Genomic DNA, 15508 nt, shown 5'->3' with positions numbered 1-15508 from the left:
CGATGGGTTTGGATTTTGTGAGGGTGAAGCAATAACTACTTAGGAATTTATTTGAAAGAAGGTAAGAAGAAAATAGAGCAAAATCTTAGTTTAGTCAATTGATTGGGTGATAGTGGCATATAAGAGATTTTGGCAAAGAGAGAAAGAGTTCTCTCTCTCCGTGCAATAATATGAGGAACGTAAAGGTTGACCTTATCAAGATGAGGCAATTGGATTGATTGGGAGGCCGGATGCGATGACCCAATCAATTTAGGCCAAGAGTGATTCAAGTGATCTTCATGGATATAGAAGATTTCAATGATGAAAACAATGTGATGTTAACTTGAGTTTCATCATTTAAAACCATGGTGCCGTGAGATTTGATCGTCAAACTAGTTATTAACTTGTGTTACTTTTCAATCTAGATGAGCTCTAACCAGTGACTTAAACTAGAATGGCTATTGAGCTCTAAGGAGAACAATCAGAGGTGATAAGTGTTGAAAAAAATATTAAGAGATTTTAATTATGAAAACTACAAACATCAAAGTATTTTTTTTCTTTTTTATGTGAATCAAATGACAATAACTTTAAGGAAAAGAATCCGTGGTGATAAGTATTGAAAAAAAAAAACATATATGAAGAGTTTTTAATTATGAAAACTTCAAATGTTATATCTTTTTTTTTCTCTTTTATGTGAATAAAATAAGATATAATTTAATTTTAAATATATTATAAATAATCTAATAATATAAGCCAATCAAATTAATGACATAAGTAAATCACGAGATAAGATTTATATAAAAAAAATATTTGAAGGGAAAAAACTATAATCAAATCAAATCAATCTTTACGATCAATATTACAAGTTAGTTCCCAATCTATATAGCCAACTAACACAAGTTTTTCGATATGAAAGTGTAAACATAATATAGAAGTTCCTGACCATACTAATTATATAAACAATATATGATATTATGTATACCATGACATACTTATCAACTACTAAGGCATAAGATACTCTGTATATATTATTTTTATCTTTATCACCTGTAGGATATTATTTCGAACTCAACTTAAAATGACCTATAAGTAGATAGCAAATAAGTTTTGACTAGCTCATGTTAAATCTGTTAAGAATCCTTTTAATATATCTATCTTAAGATAATCAAAGTTTATTATTCTTTTTATCATAAATAAACCTTATATCAAGAATATATTTAATTAAACCTAAATCTTTCATAGTAAAACTCTTACCCAACTCTCTTTAGACCTATAATTTTCTTAGTATAATTATCAATAATTAACATATATAAGGACAGAATGATATTAGAAAAGTATCTCATAAGTAATCCTGTCATACCTATGATCTATCATAAAAAAATTAAATATTTTATACCATTATCTGCCATACCTTTAGTGTATCTTCTCTATTGATGTCTAGGTTATGGTTCTAAAAGACCTTACTCAGCATGTTTATCATCATTTAAGGGCATACAACTATAATCTTTCTATTTATCTTTATTATCATCATTGACTACTGTGAGAGAAGGTACTGACTTAGATTTATAGGATGTTTATTGAATGACTTTGCCTTTTGAATTTTCTCAAAATCTTTAATAGTCTAATCTTAAAAAAAATATCATATCTTTATCTTTTCTTTTTAGGGTCCCATAATCTATAACTAATTTTTTTATGTATATAACCTATAATAATCTGATTTATCAACTTTTGGAATATGAACTATAGTTAAATTCTCCTAAATAGGAACTGTTCTTCAAAACCGATACTATGTTCTCTGTAATATGTTCTAAATGATCCTCTATATTCATTCGACATAAAAACACATTAAGTATCTAATCTTTATGTTTTAAAGCAAAAGTCCAAATATTTTTAAAATAATTATCAAAAAACTAAAATATTAAACATCACCAAAGAGTTTAAACATTCATAAGTATGAACTAAATCTAAAATATTTGATTTTCTAGAAGAAAATAATATTTGAAATATAATTCTATATTATTTACTAGCTAAACAATCAATGAGTATAAGTTTGAATAATATGACCATATTTTTTATGTTATAATTTAGTAGAGTTATCAACTATATTCATTTCTCCTCAAATTGATTTCACTTGTTTGTTATTGTCTTTCTTTCTTTTAACTAAGTACATGATTATTTGCTAAGAGTTTTCAACTTTCATTATCAAAGATGTTGACATAACCTTTATCATCTATAAAAATTAATTTAAGACGTATTTCAAAAACATATCTCACGTTGCTTAATACAATTTTGCATTCAATATTGATTTCTACATAAATCTTTCTAAAAAGTCCACACCATCAAATAAAATAAAGCAACTGAATCATCAACAATCCAAGTAGAATCCTGGCTTGGGAGATTAACTATACTATCATAATATGTAATGATAACATCACCATCAGATCTGACATATAGCAACGACATGATTAACCTAGCTATAAGATGTTATGGTGTGTCATCCTCATGATGCGGAGGTGTCAGATGTGTGTCGAGTACGTAGCTTTTGAGTTGTGTCGCATTTACGTTTTAGCTATATTGTGCTGAAGTGTTGGTGCACGTTTCAATTCTCATATTAAAAATATAGAAAAAAAGGTATTCTTCTGGACTTGCAGTTTATTCATCCTTCTAAAATAATTATTTTCTTTCTCTCCCTCTTTTCTCTTATACATGCAAGGTGCTCGCTGAATTACTTCTAAAGTTTTTCCTTTTCGTGAGACATCGGGACTTCCGTCGCTCGTTCTTTGAACTAATCAACTTTCTCTTTTTACAGTTCCTTTAGGACCTACAAGAGATTGCAAGTGGGCTGATCTTTGCGGACACAAATCGTAAGAGCGAAGTGTGACATAGGCAATGCGAGCTAAGTTTGCGTCTTTACCGTAAGGGTCAACGCAAACTAAGTTCGCGTCTTTGCCGCAAGGGTACCTTACGCCTTAAGCAATTCTAGTTAAGGTCGTGACATTGTGGTATCTATAATATACTATATCGGTTGGCATAAAATCTATAATTGATACAAATGATGATAATGCAATATTTGTTAGAATAAAATCTATAATATGTTATATGAAATGCAGAAACAATCTTTTATGTCAGGATTAAAATCAAATAATTAGCTCTAATTTTATGATGCGTACCTTTTGATGTCATCTGAAATATATCTCTGTTTGATTTGCAATGACACCGTCTTTAGATCCAAGATCACTGTGAATCTGTAAAGAGAAACTAGATCTTTCTCCTGTTTTCATAGTAAGTAAAGGTCCTATCTATTTATAGGCGAGAGCAGAGGGGTTTAGGATAAGCAATTAGGAAAGTTTCTCCGGTTATCTCCTAAGGAATCATACTTTGAGTAGACTTCTTTTCTATTGATCAAAATATGTCATCAGAATCCAATTTATTATATTATATTATATTATATTATATTATATATATATATATATATACATATATATATACATACATATATATATATATACATACATATATATATACATACATATATACATATATACATATATATATACATATATACATATATATATATACATATATATATATCTTATCCAATTATAAATGACCACAAAATCTAACAATATCATCTTATCTTTACCACCAACAAAATCTAAACAATATCATCTTATCTTTACCACTAACAAAATCTAAAAAAAAGAATGTTACATGGGATTCCCAAGCCTAATTAGTCATAAACCAATATCACTTTTATGCCTCACCTTTGCTACAATAGTTAAAACTGCAATCCATCTTGATTGTGTCGATAGCTATCTTAGTTGTTGTCGAGGTCCCATCCAATTGACATATAATAATAAAACTTTAACTCCAAGTGTTTTTTGTTTTCTGTTTTTTTTTATTAAAGGTATGGCTTGATCTTCTTCTATTCTTAGTGGAGAAAAGAATAGTTCATAGTGTGTTCATGATCGATCATCTTGGGAAACACTTGTTATCTTAATTGCTAGATGTCCTCTTAATGATTCTTCGACGAGCAATTCTTTTACTATCCATCCACGATAATAAAATATTCAATATAAACATTAAAAAGATAATATCTATTCCAAAACTAAGTCAAAGTCGACTTACGTTGTGACACTGTGATCAATCTTACATCGATATATAGTGGGGTGGGAATGAAATCGAGTCATGGCAAAATAATATAAGCCAACTTAGTATTAGACATAGTTATTAGGCTATTGTTAGAATTTAATTTTTAATATTAACTTGAGCATAAATATCTTGAGCTATAAACTTTAATCTAGATGTATAGAATAAATTTGAATTATCTATAAGCACCACTTCGTGAGATCACTCAATCTCATCGACAATAAGAAACATTTTGAGTGATAAACTTTAAACGAGATATGTAAAATAATCCAAACTCCGAAAAAACACTACTCAATACAATCACTCTTATCTCATCGGCAACAAGAGAATACGTAAGAAATACTATTTGATGTCATCACGCAAGTACGTGCACGACACCACATTCATACAAGCTTCCAAATGTTCACGAGGTATATTGAACTTGATCGAATGATAAATTGGATTCGGATTAAGTATGGAGTCGATGTAGTAAAGTATATTTTACATTGAGAAGAGAGAAGAGACGAGTTCCTCATCTTGTTTGAGTGGTTACGACTTAAGTCACGAGTCATGGATTGAGGTCATGGCACAAACCATGGCATGGGGGCTCCATGACGTCTCACTTTGAGTAGATTAAGTCCGACCTTGATTTGTGCGTTAGTTCTTTGTGTGGTTTGATCCCTAACTTTGGATATCTTTGGAATGGATTGGATTTGATTGTCTGGCTATGGTCAAACTTCAAAGATTTGGTAGCAATATGAACTCCACTTGTAAGGCATACACTCCTAGCTATTAATTAAGATGAAAAAGAAATCTATCTATGATCATTAATAGTACTGAAGAGAAACTTCATTAAATATTTTCCTAATATATCTACTAACACACATGATTTTTGTTGCTACTAAAACATTTCAACTACAAATTCAAGGACGAAACTAAGATATTATAGTTTTCTTTACAAAACACACATGAAGCTTTTCATAATTACACGAAGCATTTATATTAAAAATATAAATATATTTTCAAACATAGTCTTAGTATCTCGGATTGGATCAATATGTTTTTCTTTCAAACTCGAACCTAATCATGTCATCCCTAACACCCTACCTTACGAATAACTTTAGAGATAGCAAATATAAATTTAGAATGTCAACTAGTCTAAATCTTATCTGTCGATAGTAAGATCGTTAATTCACACTTACATTTAGAAGAAAAAAAAATTATATACGTAGAATATGAGAGAAAATACAGCAATGCTTGTTAAAAAAAACAAGGCATCCAAACTTTAGTAAGGTAAAGGTGATGGGAAATTAATAGCTACAAATTTAGCTACAAATTAATAGCTACAAATTTAGCTACAAATTTAGCTACAAATTTGCCATCTTACCTGTCATGGAACGAACTTGTTTTTGTCGCTAAGGAGTTTTTAGCTACAAATATAGAATTATAATTGCTAAAAGCCATTATTTTGTCAAATGACCTTTTTTATTAACAAAGTCATGCGATTTGCATACACACATGAAAGATTGTTAATTATATAATGCGATTTGTTGCTCCAATAAACAATTTTACTTTTATATTTCTCATGGGGGGGTGGAAAGAAGACACGGAGTGAAGATTCCACCATCATCTCGGATGCATTCTTTCGACAATGGCTTCCTATCAGCTGCCAAAAGCACTGACCAACTTAAGAAAGGGCCGCTTTTGATGCCGTTGTCATTATCATCATGATAATGATGCTTTAGAGATTCTTATTGTTTCGTCGTAGAGATTAGTCATTCCGCGTGCTAAGATATTGGCACAACATCTTTGGGCCAATTAAATGACAAAACGGTGTTGTCATTGGGTGTTTGATTGATGGTGATCGATGATGATGCAACTCTCCCAAGAATGTTTATTTTGGATACCTAATTTACCGTAAGTTCTTATTTCAATATCATAAATATATATATGATTATTATATCATAAATATGAATAAAAATATATTCTAATATGCTCGTCGGATAAACTCCAGCAGCCAAAAGAGAGGTCGTCCGGCCAACCCCCGCCTTGTGTTGAAGCGGGAAGGGAAACGCGGGAGAAAAGGCATGGAGGAACCTTCTTCATATCGGAAGGCGGTCCGCGGAAACGTGTGGGTCAGATGGCTGCCTCCCCACGGCCATTCGATTCGCCCGCACGGTTGACTCGCCTGCCCCCCTCCGGTCAAAATAAATTAGTCCCCAAACCCCCCAAATTAAAAAGGAATTCAATCCGTCACTTTGACCAAATTGGACATCCGCCCCCGGTTTCGCATGTCCCATTTGTATCCTTAATCCCATCCCGTTCGATCCCCAATACCATCGATTTCGCCTCGTCTTGCTCCACGTGTCTCCTTGGCGCTTCCAACACCAGCGTATCGTCAAATCTGGTACAATTTGGGCGCGTACAAGTTGGGCGTGGCAACAAAGTAATTTTGAACATTCCACGGGGACACTTCAGCCCATGCGGTGGTTGCCTCTTGTGTCTTTATGCCCATCCCCTCCGCTTGGCTCACAGGGAGTTGGAAGCGGAAACCTCGGTCTTGTTCCGCTGAGCTCTGTTGGATGTGTTCGACTGCTACTCTCAGGTGCTTACAAGGTAAGCTGAAGCCTGATTCGTCTGCTGTGATTTATATGCATGTTTCTGAGCAATTACATAGTGATAGAGTCGATCATCAGGCACTTTGTTCCTACGGGATGTGGGGCTTTCGTTGTCGTGGGGTTTGTTGATTTTTTTTTTTGTTGTGTTGATTTCTCTTTAATTTTCCTGGTTTTTTTTATTGTGGGATTGATTGATGGAGCTGTGAATTCAAGCTTCTGTTTAAGGTTTATGTAACTTCATGGTGTTGATTTTGGGAACTTACATCGGTGGAATCCTCCCGATTAACCCGGGATTCCTACTATCTTTTTCCTTCTTCCTTCCTAATGAGCTCTTGATGATGGGAAGGTTCTCTTCTCTCCTTTGATTGAGGTGTAGAAGCTTTAATCAAGGGTTTTATGTCCAAAGTTTTTATACCGGGAAAGGAATTTCTATGCATAGGTTGTTTGTTTCCCCCTAAACTAGGGTTTGTGCTTGGAAAAATGGAGTGATTTGGGGTCTTTTGCAGAATTCGTTTGAGAAAATTATGTATTTTTTATGGAAAGAAAAGAAGATACTTAAGTTTCAGATCTGCAACCACTCTGTTATGCTTCTCCTTGCTTTGACTTTCACTTTCTTCCATTCCTCTTTCTTTGTGGTTTGTTTAGTTGATGCTAGCCTTTTTCTTCCTGGACATGTTGTCTTGGTGGATTAGGTAGCCATTTGATCAGGTGGGTTTCGGCCTTCAACTTGGTATATCTCATAAATTATCTGAAGTTAGTCCTTCAAAATATGTTGCAGATCTATTTTCCTTCTACCTTTTTGGATATCTGCTCTTCTGTCTTGTTTTACAATTCTAGGATGCATAAAACTACAAGCCGGTATGGAGTCTGTCTATCTCTGGTATGGTGCCTGTGGTGGTTGTATCTAGGATTAGTCTCAATTCTTCATGTTAAATGAAACATCTAATCAACATGGAAATAGAATAATGTCAGTTTTTTTATTATAAAAATCATATAAAATCCTCAAAGGATAATAACACAGTTGAAGTCTTTCTCTTTTAAAATGTTCAAATTTCTATCTTTGGAACCATAAGAAATTCATGATATCAGCAAATAAACCTTATCATAATTGTATGTTGTCATGCTTCCAGTCAATTAATGTCTGCAGCAATATAACATGTGTTTTATGTATTGTATTTCTTCTTGTTTCCCCTTTGTAATACTTATTGCTTTACATAAAGGTGAGATGAATTTGGAACTAAATCTAAAATGTTTATGTAATTAAGCACAATGACGCCTACATAAATTGTTGAATGCCTGTGTATTGCTGATTCTTTTGACTTTCATATTAATGATTATTCTCATATTCTCATGTCCCCTCTCCTCGCCTTTCTCTGCTTCATGATTATTTTGAGTTTTGTTTGCTACTGACACTTTTTGGAACAATCTTCATTCCTACTCTTTTCTTAACCACAATTATTGAATCATAATGTTTTTGCCTCTTTGGTTAAAGCATCAGTTATTAATATGGAGTTATCTTGGTGCTCATGCCTATACATATGTCTATTTCAGATAAATTATTTTGATAAGACAAAAAAGCTCAGGCAAGCAAAAAATAGTCTTCAGAAGAATGCTCCTCCAGTCAATGTGATTTTAATTTTATTAGACCCTCGAGAGGCTACATTGTGGGTTATACTTCAATGCAAGCATCCAAAAAGTACTCGGTCTTTGACAAACACCAGCAGTCAACATATCATCAGAACTCCATGCCTGCTAGAGATGTTGAGTCCAGTTATATGCCTCAAAATCACAAATCTGTGCATTATTTTTCTTCTGATGATGGAACTCAGCAAAGAAAAATTCAATCTCAGACAAGTGATGTGCAATTCTGCACTCTAGAGTCCTCCTTGGCAACTGCTAATTATAACATACATAATTCTCCATCTTCCCAAAGTTTCTCATCGACCAGTGGGAGCCCTATATCCCAGCAAGATTCCCAATATGATATTGTCTACGGATCTTCAGTAAGTGCTTCATGTGTTACTGAAGACCCAAATGATCTTAAAATCAGGTTAAGGGAGATAGAGACTGCAATGCTAGGGCCTGATTCAGATATAGTTGAGAGCTTTGAAAACGCCTATCCGGGCCATCTTTCATTGGAGCCAGATGCATGGAGACAAGTGATGGGAATTCCCAGAGGAGACTTGAAACAGCTTCTCATAGCCTGTGCTAGAGCTGTTGCTGACAATGATATGATTAATATTGAATGGCTAATTTCAGAGTTGAAGCAGATGGTTTCAGTTTCTGGGGAACCGTTTCAAAGATTGGGTGCATACTTGCTCGAAGGCCTCATAGCTAGGCTGTCTTCCTCTGGTAGTTCCATCTACAAAGCATTGAAGTGCAAAGAACCCACTAGTTCTGACCTCCTCTCCTACATGCATATTCTTTATGAGGTCTGTCCATACTTCAAATTCGGCTACTTATCTGCAAATGGAGCAATTGCTGAGGCTGTCAAGGGTGAGAACATGATTCACATAATTGATTTCCAGATTGCCCAGGGAAGCCAGTGGATAACCCTCATTCAAGCCCTTTCAGCAAGGCCTGGTGGTCCTCCACACATAAGAATAACCGGAGTTGATGATTCCAATTCTGCTTATGCAAGGGGTGGTGGCCTACATATCGTGGGGCAGAGACTATCTAGACTTGCTCAATCTCGAAACGTGCCCTTTGAATTCCATGGTGCCGCCATGTCAGGCTGTGATGTGGAACTCAAGGACATTGTCATTCGGCCAGGGGAGGCAGTGGCAGTGAACTTTCCCTTTCAGCTACATCACATGCCAGATGAGAGTGTGAGCACAAGGAACCACCGAGATAGGCTTTTGAGATTGGTTAAGAGCCTTTCGCCAAAGGTAGTGACACTTGTGGAACAAGAATCCAACACTAACACTACTCCATTTTTTCCAAGATTTTTGGAGACTATGGAATATTATACTGCCATGTTTGAATCAATAGATGTGACTCTCCCAAGAGACAACAAGGAGAGAATAAGTGTTGAGCAGCACTGCCTTGCGAGGGACATAGTTAACATTGTTGCTTGCGAGGATGCTGAAAGAGTGGAGAGACACGAGCTTTTTGGGAAATGGAAATCTCGGTTTTTGATGGCTGGATTCCGGCCATGCCCTCTTAGTCCTCTGGTGAATGCAACCATCAAAACGCTGTTACAGAACTACTCCGAACACTACTGGCTTGAAGAGCGAGATGGTGTACTTTATCTCGGGTGGAGGAATAGACCTCTGGTTGTCTCATGCGCCTGGAGATGAACTTAGGTATCTGACAAACTAATTACGATCTCTAGTTTTCCTCGTGCTACTTTAGTCTGTAAGCATCTGTAGCTGTCTATGGACAATTAGAATTCTGCTCATACTTTCCAGTTGTGACATGGTCGTGTAAGTTGTAGCATCATAGTTGAAGTTAGAAACAGCGATATTAAGAGTATCCACAACTTCATGTGATCTCATCTTCTCTTACAACCTTCCTTTTGTCGAAATGTCTACTGCATTTTCGTAGGTTTAGAATGCTTGGTTGTAACTCTATGAGATAATGTGCTTTATCGGGAATGAGCGTAGGCATTAGCGAATAAAATTCATGGCATGCTATCATATAGCCACTATTGAGAAGAACATGAAAGGAATTGGCCACGGAAGAGAGACGTAGTCGACGACTGTCATGAGATGATGAATGGGTGCGACGAGTTTCTCGGAGCCTTTTGTTTCATATACTGATCCAAGAGCTCTTTTCCTTGCACTCTGAAGCCCCGTTCTTTCGGGGAAAAAGAACGAGCGCGTAGCAACACAGACACTGCACGATGGCTGCTCCAAAAGAAGAATTAATGAGCTGCCGGTCAATCCTGTTCGTGATAACTGCATCCTCGACTGACGCCAAGTCCTTAGCGCGGCTGCTTTGCCTTCTCCGCTCCAGTCTCCTGCCACCACAGACTGCTTCTTCTACGACACATCCAACTTGCCCGCAAGCTTTTCGACGGAATCCTCCACCCATGGGTTTGTGGTTCAAACGAGGTTCGAATGTTATTTTCCTCTGGTGATTTCCGCCTTGAACTCGTATGCAAAGTTTGGGCGAGACTGGAACGACGAGGAGATTGTTTGACATAATGCGTGAAAGAGATATGTTCCGTGGTTTCTCACCTTATGCTCAGACAGAATAAGAATCCCGTTGCAGCTTGTATAAGAGGATCCGATTGAGGCAGGAGCAGAACCCACTTCCTTTACTTTGGTTATTGTGCTTCACTCATGTTCCCTGGCCCTTGATCTCCACGAAGGTAGAAAGGTGCGCGATTCAGAGTAGCTGCTTCCACTTGCTCTCATCGATATGTTACAAGTGTTCATGTTACAGTGAGGAAATAGATACGTCCTTGGAGTGCCAATGATAGATCTAATACTGATGCTGTCACAATGGTGGAAAGTTTCACATCAAGTTCGCAGTTGAGAATTCTTTGCTGAGCTCTTTGCCACCGTCGTTAATTGATCAAATATGGCTTCAAGGATATGGTCTCTGTTGGTGGTGCTGCACTAGTAGACCTGTATTCAAACGTGGCAGCTTGTCCAATGCTGTCGATGATATGTAGTGCTCTGGTGTTCTATGACAGCTGCATGTGGAATGCCTGGTCTTGGAACGAAGGCAATGGCGACATTTGAGAATATGATTCAATCATCAATCAAACCTAAGGCTGTCACATTGTCTGCGTGGTTTTGGTTGAAGAAGGGAGACGGGTACTGTATGCACCATGGTCGATCACTTTGGGAATCCTGGAGAATTGTAACAGGGCTTGCGACTCGTTGAACATACGTGTTTGGTGTGCAATGCTTGCTGGTTGTATGCTAAACCAACATCGATATAGGTGATTTGGTGGCAAGAAATCTACTGAAACTGGAGGCCGAGCATGCTGGATGCTGTAACCTTCCCTCCAATATCTATGCGTTTGATGGGCAGTTGGTAGGGGTGAAGAAAGTGATGATGGAGAGAGGGTTAAGGAAAACACCAGGATGTAGTTCAGTTTAGGCGAATAAAGTTGAGGTAGGAAGGATACCTCTTGGAGAGAAAGACCTTGTTGAAGCCTGAGCTTGAGAATTTTCTTGCAAAGAGTTCAAATTTCACTTCTCAGAAACATGCTGAATATTTGGATTAGAAGAAGAGAAATCTGAAAAGCCTACTTGATACAGATGGGTATGCATTTCATTTTAACTTAATCCTATATAGTTTTCTATTATTTAATTATTTCATTCTTTTTATTGATCTTGAAGTGCTTTACTTTTATTACCAGAGATCTACTATTTAGTTTTTGGATGGTGTAAACTCTTTAATGTTAAACACTAGCAAATAAGCATGACCACAACCAGTCCAACAAGTAGTTCAGCATTGTAACTTCATGTGGTATCTCAATGTCTAGAAATTCTTGCTGTAGTTGATATAAGAACTGAAATGTGCCTCCAGATGAGGAGAAAACAAAAAACATGAGCAAGCAGACAATTTATTGTTGAATTCATTTTTTTGAGCAGTTCACAAACAAAGATGATGCCAACATAGTTGTGAGACACCAAAGAGCAGAATAAATGTTACAAAATCTCATTACAAGTAGGTCAGAAAAACCACCTGAATTGTTGTCATAACCAACTAGGTGGTGAGGAACACTCAATTCATTGGATTTTGCCCATTTCAATCTTGTCAAATTCCTGACAATTACAATTCATCTCTTTAAATCATTTTTTCCAATTGTGTATGCTCCATATTTAGCACCTCAGCAATGAACATCTAGCATTCTGCTTAATTTAACCCTCTCAAGAATGTTTAGAGACGACGGAAAACAGTAAAGCACCATCCTGTCAGATTGGCTGCGATTGGACAGTCGTGTCTTACGAAATGAACTGCTGTACCTAGAGAAACTGCTAGCAATAGATGCCACACCAAATTAGCCAGTGTTTTCCCATGAATCATTTACAATATGTCATTCAGTAGGACATCAACATGTGAACTTATACTGGCTGCCGAATGTCCAAGTAAAGAACTTAACAATGAACATTGGAAAAGTTTGAATTTCATGTAAAAGAGAAACTCTATAGAATTTTGTGTGTGTTGGTCACATCCAAAGGCAAGAATTATGGTTAATACAATACGACAACATAACAGTTGCCAGTATGCACCCAATATTTTGTGAAAACAACATTAGGATAAGGAGATCATATACATGTAGAAGCACTAATTAACAACATTAGGATCCTATAACCATTTGATAATCCTAAGCAGCAACCAAAAATTACTTTATTAAGTATTAAGATGACCACTTGAAATGTCAGCTTAAGTCACCTGTGTATCTATCTGTGACTAAGTTCAAAAGAACGCCCTACTTCCGTAGAAGACTTTAGAGCCAGTCCCCTTTGATGCTGGCACCTTCTTGTCATTACCATTCTGTGCACTTGAAGAGGTGTCGTCGACATCCATAGGGAGTTTCATGTTGGCTAATGACTCTGTGAACTGCTGCATGCTTTTCATGTACATATCGACAATATCCTGCTGAACAACTGTCTGCTCTGGCTCAATGTTTACGCCGATGACTGGCTTCACCATTGTATTCTGCAGCTGTGGAGAGGAATCAGCCGCGCCATCTCTAACTTCAGGGCTTGGAGATGCCATGGCTGAGAGAACATGAGAGATAGCTGAAGATGTGGATGGAAGCATGATATGAGATCCCATAGCGCTACAACTGCTTACAGGAATATCAATCGAATCTTGACTATTAGCAGCTGAGAAGCTCTCAACAAGACGGACCCCTGCTTCCTCGTTCGACCAATTGCCACTCTCTGAAGTGTTCAAGCTTTCAGAATTCTGCGTCTCCATGGTGGTACATTGGATCCCAAAGAGCTCTGAAACCATCATCCTGTTCTCGTTAACGACTCTCAGGTCAGGGAATTCGATTTTCTGATACTCACAGGGAATCTCATCCTCATTTTCTGCATCCGGCAAAGAAGCCTCAGGAACCATGGAATTGGGTACCGCTGCAAGGGCCACAACATCCGGCAAGGCACCAACATAAGAGAGCGACAATTGAATGAAACCGGCAGGGGAATGGAAGAGATCGGTGGATGAGAGGGGGAACTCGTGCACCAGCTTGCCATCGGCCACAAGGACATCGGCGAGGGCTACCAATGCGAATCCCAGCAGCTGGTCTTCCAAGTAATTCTTCACCTTGCTGAGCATCCAAATCTCGCATTTGAGCGACGACTCAATTGTTCGCACTCCGAGCCGCAGATTCTCGTTAAAGACCGGGTTCTGCCCACCCCCATTGACGATCTGGGTGGAGACGGCAGCGTCGGGGTCGCTGGTGAGGCAGAGCTTGGCATAAACATCTTGCTTGTGGTAGATGCAGATGTTGTGGACGTCGCGAGCTTGGTGGACAAAAACATCAAGGAAACCAGCAATCCCCAGAGAACTAAATGCGCCAGTGGAGGTGTCGGGCTTCTTGTTGATGCTCTCCAGACTTGGCTTCACAGGATTCATTACTTCAGGCAGGAGCTGCAAAAAGATTACCGAGCTGCATTGAGTTAAGCTAAACATTGAGATGAAAACATAGCGGGAGAGAGGCTGTAAAGAATCCAAACCTAATCTGTGACGTCCCGGCCTTCGGTACCTAATTTGAGATTGCAAAGTCGGAATCAGAGGCAATATTGAGACTTGGAAGCAGGAAAACTCGGGGAAAAGACAAATCTTGGCAGCTGGAAATTGCTTTCCACAGACTGTTCTGCGGGTTACAAAGGGAATAAAACCCTAGAGGCTTTGTCTGCGGAACTCAGAGAAACTGAAACCCTTGCCTCCGGATTCTCCAACGCCAGTCTGAAAAGCCAAGATCCAGTTTTGATGCTTCAGAGGAGCACATCACTTCCAAAAAATTCAAAACGAAGCCACCCCAAAGAAGCGTAGTTGAAATCCCAATAAAAATCGAATCTTTAAAGCGAGATAAAGAACGACACAGGAAATCGAGGAGAGTCGAAGAATAAGAACGGTCGTCCAAGGCGAGGCGAAATGATGAAAGGACAGTCAGGTGGAGCTTCAAAGGCCTAAGCTGGTGTCTCCTTTTCTTCTACCAGGAGTCAAAAGCAATCCAGTGCCTTTTGCCGATTTCCAATATTTTTCTACTTATCGAAATGATTTCCACAGAAAGAACAGTGAAAAATCTGGAAGGATAATTAATGTAGAAGAAAGAATGCTTTGTGCTTGCTTTGGTGGGATCAACAAAGCCACCACGATAAAGCTTCAGCCGGACCGCCGCTCGAAGGATTCCTTTGCCGAGTCTTCTAAATTGTTGTGTGCGGAAGAAGTTGATAAGGACATTTTTAATATGAAATATATAGAATCATGAGGAGCAATTTTGCTTGATATAATAATACCCATGGGAAAAATCAGTATTAATGCTCTGTACATTCCAATTATTGTAAAAGATAATTACAATCTGTGATATACGTAATTTTTTTCTCAAAATTATTACGAGAAAGTGGCATCAAACGCATAAAATATAGAGCTAATTATATATTACTCTTTAGTATTCTGATTTTTAAAATTTAAAAATTTATATTGGATTTGTATAATTATAAAAATGAAACATCTATGTCTATTTACATTAATGTTATTGGTTTTACCAACGAAAACATGAAAACGATAAGTAAAAATAATAATTTTAATATCCTAATTATACTTTCGATGGTGACGGAGGACGATATCGTTGGGGTTACATGTGG

At 37.1% G+C, this 15508-nt stretch overlaps 2 protein-coding genes across 2 annotated transcripts; one reads left to right on the top strand and one right to left on the bottom strand.

The window, feature by feature from the left end:
- The first annotated feature begins 6575 nt into the window (after positions 1 to 6575).
- On the top strand, positions 6576 to 10199 carry LOC135609644 (scarecrow-like protein 21). Its single transcript, XM_065103101.1, has 2 exons — positions 6576 to 6723; positions 8277 to 10199. The coding sequence occupies exon 2, from the start codon at positions 8405 to 8407 to the stop codon at positions 10022 to 10024; it is 1620 nt and encodes a 539-aa protein (XP_064959173.1). The 5' UTR covers positions 6576 to 6723; positions 8277 to 8404; the 3' UTR covers positions 10025 to 10199.
- A 2634-nt stretch (positions 10200 to 12833) lies between these two features.
- Positions 12834 to 15131, bottom strand: LOC103980814 (uncharacterized). Its single transcript, XM_009397323.3, has 2 exons — positions 14375 to 15131; positions 12834 to 14288 (listed from the first exon to the last, which is right to left on the bottom strand). Exon 2 carries the CDS (start codon positions 14271 to 14273, stop codon positions 13107 to 13109), a length of 1167 nt encoding a protein of 388 aa, XP_009395598.2. The 5' UTR covers positions 14274 to 14288; positions 14375 to 15131; the 3' UTR covers positions 12834 to 13106.
- Positions 15132 to 15508: the final 377 nt, after the last annotated feature.

Source organism: Musa acuminata, chromosome BXJ2-4 (assembly GCF_036884655.1).
Source record: "Musa acuminata AAA Group cultivar baxijiao chromosome BXJ2-4, Cavendish_Baxijiao_AAA, whole genome shotgun sequence".
Taxonomy (NCBI): domain Eukaryota; kingdom Viridiplantae; phylum Streptophyta; class Magnoliopsida; order Zingiberales; family Musaceae; genus Musa; species Musa acuminata.
The sequence above is the reverse complement of the archived record's forward strand: the minus strand, read 5'-3'. Positions and strand labels throughout refer to the sequence as shown.